Source organism: Hibiscus syriacus, unplaced genomic scaffold (assembly GCF_006381635.1).
Source record: "Hibiscus syriacus cultivar Baekdansim isolate YM2019G1 unplaced genomic scaffold, ASM638163v2 tig00113124_pilon, whole genome shotgun sequence".
Taxonomy (NCBI): domain Eukaryota; kingdom Viridiplantae; phylum Streptophyta; class Magnoliopsida; order Malvales; family Malvaceae; genus Hibiscus; species Hibiscus syriacus.
In genome coordinates this window covers 3,810,757-3,819,786 of record NW_024063444.1, presented here as the reverse complement: position 1 = coordinate 3,819,786, position 9,030 = coordinate 3,810,757, and the positions used below count along the sequence as shown (strand labels likewise).

The window sequence follows — 9,030 nt, the reverse complement described above, 5'->3', positions numbered from 1 at the left end:
TCTTTCTTTCTTTCAATACTGTTAATTTAATAGAAAAAGGGTAAAGCACTCTACATATCACTGAACTATGCTCAAATAATTATTACTGTCATTAAATTTTTAAAAATGATAAATAATTATTAAATCTATCAAAATATTATAAAAAATCATTGACATGAAATAATAATAATAATAATAATAATAATAATAATTTTTATAAATTATTATTATTATTATTATTAAATTTAATGACAGATTTATAATAACTACATTAATAACTATTTTGTAACTTTTTAAAATTTAATTATTGAAATGACCGTTTGAATATATTTCAGTGACTTGTTTTTACTGTATTTTACCCAAAAGTTAATACAAAATGCAAACACATCGGCGAAAGCTGAATCAGCAGTAAAACAAACAAGACCTAACAGTTCTCGCGTTAAAGTTCCCCCCTCTTTTTTTTTTCTTTTACTTTTTAAACTAATTTTTTCTTTCCTTCCAAACACAAATTTTCCTTCCGATTCCTTCATACCTGCAACTTTTCAATTCAAATTCTTTGATTCGTTCTTTTCATATTCTTCCCCACTAATTGACATACGATTTTTCTTGATGGTGGTGATTTACAGTTACCACGAAAAAGAGAGACATAGACAAACACAGTGATTCGTTCGATATAGAAAATTTATTTTTGATTTGATTTTGCTAGTCTTGATTTGGAGGAAACAATGAACAGGCCAAAGCAAAAACAAGTGACGGTTAGTGACTTGGTGGAGGAAGCCAAGAAGCGAATTGTGATTTTAGCTATATGCGTCGTCGGATTGTCCTATCTCATGTCACGTTAAGTTATCAAATCCTCTCTTTTTTTCATCTAGTTACTATTGAATTTACTCTATGATTTGGATTGTTCAATTATTCTTCCCGATCTTCAAGTTAAATCTGATTAATGCTTTTATTCAAGTACTTGTTTTTGAGTTCATTAGGGTTTTGATTGTGTTCAATTGGAGTTAAAAGAATTTTTATATGTTCATTAGGATTTAAATTTTTTCGAAGTCTCGTAACATCACTTTTTAGGATAGAAATGGGTCGGTTATTTATGTTAGTAGAATTGGAGTTTTAAGAAAAGCCAAATTTACGTTGGCACCTTGATTTATAGTTAGGCTTCTTCCTTTTTTTGGGATAATTGAGTTAGGGTTCTCATTATTGACTGGAACCGCAGTCCTTATTTATCTCACCATAATTTAACTAGTCCTGCATTTGTTTGTCTAGGTGATAAATTGCCAGTTGCAACCACTATATCTTTAGCTGTTGTCCTGGTCTCATATTTTCTGAAATAAGATTTTAAATTAACATCCCTAATTGGTTGACATATTTAAATTTAGTGGTACTTAACTTTGGTTCTTTAATGTGAAATTACCATTGGCCTTTAGTGAGAAAAGATAGAGCACACTGGTTCCTTCACATTTTTTACTAATTGCCTGCTAGTGCAGTATAATGCTATCAATCAATGTTGGAATTATATGTATGTAGCCCTGAAATTTTGAATCATATGAAGTTCATTCATTAATTTTTTTTCTTAATTTGGACTTGGATTTGAATATATTTAAGAAGACATTTTCGTTACATGATTTCCATCAATTCATTTCAATCTTCTGAATTGAAATTTACTTCTTTTTTATTATATCAGTGACAAGCTCCTCTGTTTTGGTTAATCTGCCTGCTGCTGCATCCTTAATCATTCTCCTCCGATATTACTCACTAGATTATGAAATGCGGAGAAAAGCTGATGCATACAACAGCCAATCTGCATCTACAAATGCCTTGACTCCAAAGCAACCACCAGAATTTCCTAAAGTTGTTGAACATTGTGATTGGAGAAGGAAAGTAAATTCTCCTGTCGTCGAGAATGCAATAGATCAGTTCACAAGACATCTTATTTCTGAGTGGATGACAGATCTATGGTATTCTCGTTTAACACCTGATAAGGAAGGCCCAGAAGAATTGGTTCAGATCATAAATGGGGTTCTTGGGGAGTTCTCCGAGCGATTGAGAAATATAAATCTCATCAATTTACTCACAAGGTCTGAGTCCATTCCACCATTGATTTTGTTATTATATTTTAAGATGCTTAAGAGGGAGCTAATCTATGTCTAGGATGATGCAGGGACCTTATTAATCTCTTTTGTTCACACTTGGAGCTTTTTCGTATCAATAAAGCAAAAAATTGAAAATCAGCAATCTGAACCACTCACTATCGAATATCGAGATGCTGAAATAAGATGTGTTCTGGCTGCAGAGAACAAACTGCACCCAGCTTTATTCTCTACTGAAGCTGAGCACAAGGTTGTTAAGTTTTTAGTTGACCTTCCAGTTATGTCACAATTAGTCGATTAACCCGAAATTCCTATAAGACTTTTATTCCTTGATTATAATAGTGTCTGCCCTGTTTATTTCAGGTATTGCAACATTTGATGAATGGTCTCATTTCTTTCACATTCAGGCCCAAAGACCTGCAGTGCTCTTTCTTTCGATATACTGTCAGGGAGCTTTTGGCTTGTGCTGTAATTCGACCTGTCATAAACTTAGTGAATCCAAGGTGATCAGTCTTTCTACTTTTCCTGACTTCATTATTTATGTTGCTATTTGGCTCAATCATATTGAATTTTGGTGACAGGTTTATAAATGAGAGGATCGAATCTGCTGTTATATCTAAGAAAAAGGCTAAAGGAGAACTTAATGCTGCTCAAGATGCATCCAAATTTAAACCAAATGGCTCCTCGAAGATCCCATCTGACCATTTTTCTAAGTCGCTAGATCCTTCTGTTACTGGTGTTGAACTTGTACAGTTAAAAACTAATCAGTTTGGAGTTGCTGGAAACACCGCTGCAACAGACAACCTAAATGGAACACAACTTTCCAAGGATCCATTGCTTTCCATGGATACTCGAACTTCCCGTTCATGGAGCTCTGTGCCCATGAACTCACAAACTGGTGCTGAAAGAGGTATTGAAAAAAATCGTTCAGGCGGAGAATGGGGTGACATGTTAGATCTCATTTCACGTAGAAAGACTGAGGCCCTTGCTCCTGAAAATTTTGAGAACATATGGACAAAGGGGCGAAATTACAAAAAGGACGGAGAAAAACGATTAATTGAGCAAGTTCCACGTCATTACTCTGCTGGGAACCCTGCTGCTGTGGAACATGCAAAAGCAGTATCTAAGACCAGAGAGAAGTATCCAGCCAAGCTTAACTCATCTGAGAGTCATGTTTCTCAACCTTCATTAATTGATCAAAGCAAAATAGAAAAATCATTCCCGCATGAAGTTCAGAATGTATCATACTGCTCTTCGGTTGTATCTTCTCAGGAAGATGATCACGACCTTGTTGATTTGGTGGAGGTTGAATCAGAAAGCAGTGATCTCGTGGGCCATATTGTAAAGAAGGCTGGTGGAAGGCATGTCCAATATCGAAGATTAACTAAAACTCCATCCAGCAGGAAAAGATCTAGATCTACCCGTCAGAAGTTGCCTGTCTGGCAAGAGGTTGAGAGGACAAGCTTCTTATCAGGGGAGGTAAGAGTAACAGAAACCTGACTGTTTCTCATATTCATCATCCACTTGAAAATCTCGTGGGCCATATTGTAAAGAAGGCTGGTGGAAGGCATGTCCAATATCGAAGATTAACTAAAACTCCATCCAGCAGGAAAAGATCTAGATCTACCCGTCAGAAGTTGCCTGTCTGGCAAGAGGTTGAGAGGACAAGCTTCTTATCAGGGGATGGACAAGACATACTTAATTCACTGAATGGACATGGAAAAGCTGAATATTCCAGTGATGATTCTGAGACTGAATTCTTTGGTAGACTTCACAGTGGAGCAACTGCTTCTTCTCTCTCTATTGCTGAAAGTCGTAGTTTGACTACTAATTCCTTGCAAAATTCATTGGCTGGAGGTTCTTTTTTTAAATTGAGATGTGAGGTACTTCATAATGACAAATATGCGCTTCATGTCGGTTTGCTATAATTTATTATTACATTATTGCAATATTATTCCTTTTGCAGGTTTTAGGTGCAAATATTGTGAAGAGTGGTTCTAGAACATTTGCTGTTTACTCCATATCTGTAACAGATGTAATACATAACAATAGCAGTTGGTCTATCAAGAGAAGGTGTGTAGAGTGTGCTATATACTTTCTGGTCTTCCGCCCATATTGCATCCTATAGCATTCATTCTTCATTGCAGAGGCATCTCGGTTGGATTTTTCTAAAATGTCAAGCTAGTTACATTTATCTTCACCTCTATTAGAGTTTCTAGTCTTTTTAATTGTTTTCATTCAGGTTTCGCCATTTTGAAGAGCTGCATCAGCGTCTTAAATCATTTCCCGAGTATAAACTTCACTTGCCCCCAAAGCATTTTCTGTCATCGGGTTTAGACATCCCTGTAATACGAGAACGGTGTAAATTGCTTGATGAATATTTAAAGGTTAAATGCTTGAACTCACTCAACCAATTTTCTTCGTGCATGAGGGGATATCTGTTGTTCTAAGTTATTTAAATTGATATTTAACTTCTATACCGAGGTTTCTTCATAAAATATGTTTGTTGGGCTGTTGTTTGATCGCTAGTACTTCCATCTGCAAAAATTGTCATTTAATTTATATATGAGAAATAAACATAGCATATGCTGTATACACTAGATTTGCATATCTTTATGTTTTTAGAGGACTTATTAATATTTTTTTCGTCTTCAGATGCTCTTGCAGCTTCCTTCTATTTCAGGATCAATTGAAGTTTGGGACTTCCTAAGTGTTGATTCCCAGGTGAACTATTTTCCTTTTCCTCCAGGGGAAAATGTTCCTTTTCCTTTCTTCTCTGGGAAGAGAAATTGTTTTATTTTTTTGGTGGTGGTGGTGGGGGAGTCGCAGATTTTCCCAGTTAAGCACAATTTCTTATTATATATATTTTTTGTAATGCAGACATATGTATTCTCGAGTTCTTTTTCTATTGTCGAAACATTATCAGGTAATTCAAACATAATTTGTTAGGTTGTTTGCATGGTTTGCTTTTCCCCCCTTAATCTGTCATCAGATGATTATATTTTGTGTTACTTGGAAACTTTCTAGTTGGCCTTGATGATAATCCGTCTGAAAAAAGCAAAACGGCTTCAAATGTTATGGGGCCTCTGATGGTTCCCTTAACTTCTGGGGGACAACAGTTGGACACTGAAAGCAACGAACCTTCATTGCAAATAAAACCTAATTTTGCAACTGATGGATTGAGAAATGCAAAAAATGTGTTGACTTCATCAAAACTTCCCACTGAAGCACGGTGCAAGTCCTCTGAAGATACTGGCAGTGATTCGGATACTAGAGTGGGAAATACACTGTTGGTAAGGAACTCAAAGGAAAATGTTAGAGGGAGAGAGAACAAAATAGTGGAAGATACTTCTGAATTGCTTCTAGATTCTGCCACGTACCCAACCATTCCTACAGAGGTAATCAATTTAATGTCAAACGTAAAACTTTCATGTTTCATACTTATTTGCAACTTGATTTGAACGGACGTATCTTTATGTGCAGTGGGTGCCACCAAATTTAACTGCTCCTATATTAGATTTGGTGGATGTCATTTTCCAGCTCCAGGATGGTGGATGGGTCAGGTACGTAAATGGCTATATGACTATTCACTTAAGTTAGCATTATATTTTGATTTTGCCTCCTTAAAATGGGAATTCATCCACCCTAATGTAAGTGTAGCATTATCACATCTAATTCTAACTATATGCACAATATTTACCTACTTTGCTTGTGTATTTCAGGCGTAAGGCTTTCTGGGTGGCCAAACAAATTCTACAACTTGGAATGGGTGATGCTTTTGATGACTGGCTGATAGAAAAGATCCAGCTGCTGCGAAAGGGGTCAGTTGTTGCTTCAGGAATCAAGCGGGTTGAGCAGGTAGTCATTTGATCTTGGATTTTCCCCCTTTTAAAATTATAGCAAATTTATCCGTAAATTTGTTTAGTGGCATTAGAGACCTAAAAGAAGTCTCCTCTTGACCAAGTTTGCAAGAGGATGGAAGGGGCAGCTAAACCACAATATTATTTGCTCAGCCTTCTATACAGCTAGTCTAGATCTGTCCAAAATATGCTTTTAACAGCTAGATCGATTGGGATTATGTTCAATGTCTTATCTGACTTGAAATTTATATTTACGTCCTTTGTCTCGTACGTTTTTGCCATGTTGGTGATTCTCTGTATTTTCTTGTGCTTCTATGTACTTCTAATACAGGATGACTGCAATTTCCATGCAGATACTTTGGCCTGATGGAATATTCATAACCAAACATCCAAGGCGACAACGTCCGCCACCACCCAGTAGCCCATCCCAAGCTTCAACACGTCCACAATCTCCTGAAACTTCTTCACCTATATCGAGTGATGAGCAGAAACAACTGGAAGCAGAACGTCGTGCAAAATTCGTTTATGAGCTAATGATTGGTAGTTTGTTTATCACTAATGTTTCTTATTAGAATCTGCATTGCACATTATCTAATGTCACTGAACTGAGTTTTAAGACAGTCAATTAACTCAATTTTCTTGATACAGACGAAGCGCCTGCTGCTATTGTGGGTCTTTTTGGTCACAAGGAGTATGAACAATGTGCCAAAGATCTCTATTTCTTTATTCAGGTAATTTAGGATATCAATAGATTTTTTTTCTTTTAATGTGGAACAGGGTCTTGTTTTTAGAAACAACAGTTATATTATTAACATTGAGTTGAGTAGAACATGATCGCTGCATCTAGTTATGCGTCTGTTCTCTTTTTGTTGCAGTCAAGTGTCTGTTTGAAGCTGCTGGCATATGATGTTATCGAGCTATTGCTGTTGTCTGCAATTCCAGAGATGGATTATGTATTCAAGCAGTTGCATGACGAAAAACACAAGTTTGGTGATTATAAAGCGAACTAATTAAGATTTCGAATGTGGAGTTCGAATAATAGAGAGGTTTGGCCTTATATTTCACATCAAGTAGAAGGTTGAGATCCATGTTTGAGATTCATTGCATCGAGAATATATTTTACTTCATTAATATTTTGCAGTGCCAATATCTTCCACTTCATACACAGGTTTAAATTCTGTAATTAGTCTCTCTTTTCCTTGAGACGAAAAATTTATCACTCTTGGAGGAAAATTGTAAGTAAACCTTGAACCTTGAGCACAGTGAATATATCATATAACTGAAAGCTTCTTGCTGTGGTACCTTCTCTTTTTTTCTCTCGCTATATTTATTCCCTTAAACAGGTGCAATGTTTAGATTAATTAACAAAATAAAAAAGTCAGAGCAATTATTGTAGATAAAAACATGATTTATCTGCGTTGTTTGGCTGAATTTTCATTCATTTACATTATAAATCTTTTTCATTCCCTGATTAATGATAGATAAAAACAAATATTATTTTATCACCAAGATGCATTAATCTACTCTCAGATAAACGAAGAAAACTATTTTTGCTGCACATACCATCAAAATCTCTTGAGAAGAATTGTTCAAGAATCAGACCAGATTCTTCTAAACTATAATTAACTCATGAACCTGTCTCTAAGCAACAATTCTTGAATCCGCCAACCGCGATTATCGACTACAATTACACAAAATTATATAATTTGAGATGCATTATTTTTAAATTTCCAACCATCCGAAACAAGATTACAGGCATCGTAACTCAAACAAGAACGTAATTAACTTCATCAAGGAAAAAGCATCAAGTAACCAAGAGTCGAACACCAATAGCCTAAGCAGCTAACATAAAAAAATAGAAACTAAAAACAATAATGCATCCAACATAACAAAACGACACTTTCTCAAGTAATGTTCCCAACGAAAATTCTCAAAAAAGATGGATTCATCTAAATAAACTCATTGCAATTTAAGCTGAAGAAACAGCTGCAACCTTCTTCCTCGGTGCTGCTTCAGTACCTAGATCATGATCCAGCAGCAATGAAAATTAAGAAGAAAAAAAAATTCTAGGGGAAGATAAACTTTAAACTAGAACAGAATATGTTCAAATAATGAAATTAGAATTCACACACCTTCTCTGAAACCGGTCTTGAACCTGCGAGGAACGTGGCGAAGATACCTCATCCTACCAGTCCCAGTGGTCTTTCTTCGGATTGCCTTAACACTCCAGTTATCTGATTCCCACAATAATCAAGTTCCCCTTAGGTTTAACAATTAATTGATGTACCAAATTACAATCCATTTACACACTTAACATCTTAAACATAATAAACAGGCAAGACCTGAGACTGCACCCTCATTACTGCGATTAGAGGTTACGAATACAAGCACATTTCTTGTGACATTAAAACTCACAAATAATCTAACCATTGTATATGACGGCCGGTAGTACTATGCAAGTAAAAAATTTCGAAGTATACAAGGAAAACAAACCCAGAAAATAATCAGCTAAACACAAAGAAATCCAGATTTAAAAGCAGAACTAATAGCAGGAAGCAAGCAAGCAAGCAAGCAAAAATAAAAAAGAAAACAATAAAGATCTAGAAATGAATGGAACAGAGGGGCACTTACATTTCCTCTTACGAGCAGCAGGGAAAGCACAAGCACTACAACGGCTCTTCTGGAGATGAAAGCTGCGGCGGCCGCATCTCACACAAAGAGTGTGGGTCTTGTTCCTTCGTTTACCAAAACTCCCGGTTCCTTTTCCCTGCAAATTACAATATTCATGTCATTTGTGAACATTCAATCAGATCAAAGGAAGAAAAACAAACAAAAAAAAGGAAAAGAAGAGAGTGCTGCATTTTGCTGTAATACCATTGGAGCTGATGAGGGAGAACCCTAAGATATTGTTCTTCGGGCTCTTAACAAGAAAGAGAGCGGCGGGGGAAGAAAGAATTATGGCACCAAAAGGGGTTTTCAGGATTGAGTTGAAGAGATTGATTTCCTGGATGGGCCTATCTCTGGGTTCATTTTTCGCTTTTGGGCTAACACCAGCGAATGACCTACTTTTTTCATTCCAAATGGACTTAGGTTTGAACATT

At 36.0% G+C, this 9,030-nt stretch overlaps 1 protein-coding gene and 1 pseudogene across 1 annotated transcript; one reads left to right on the top strand and one right to left on the bottom strand.

Moving 5' to 3' along the window:
• Positions 1-381: 381 nt before the first annotated feature.
• On the top strand, positions 382-7,134 carry LOC120185789 (annotated as a pseudogene).
• A 614-nt stretch (positions 7,135-7,748) lies between these two features.
• LOC120185581 (60S ribosomal protein L37-3-like) lies at positions 7,749-8,948 on the bottom strand. Its single transcript, XM_039189756.1, has 4 exons — positions 8,804-8,948; positions 8,561-8,696; positions 8,062-8,163; positions 7,749-7,948 (listed from the first exon to the last, which is right to left on the bottom strand). The coding sequence occupies exons 1-4, from the start codon at positions 8,804-8,806 to the stop codon at positions 7,899-7,901; spliced, it is 291 nt and encodes a 96-aa protein (XP_039045687.1). The 5' UTR covers positions 8,807-8,948; the 3' UTR covers positions 7,749-7,898.
• Between the last annotated feature and the right edge of the window lie 82 nt (positions 8,949-9,030).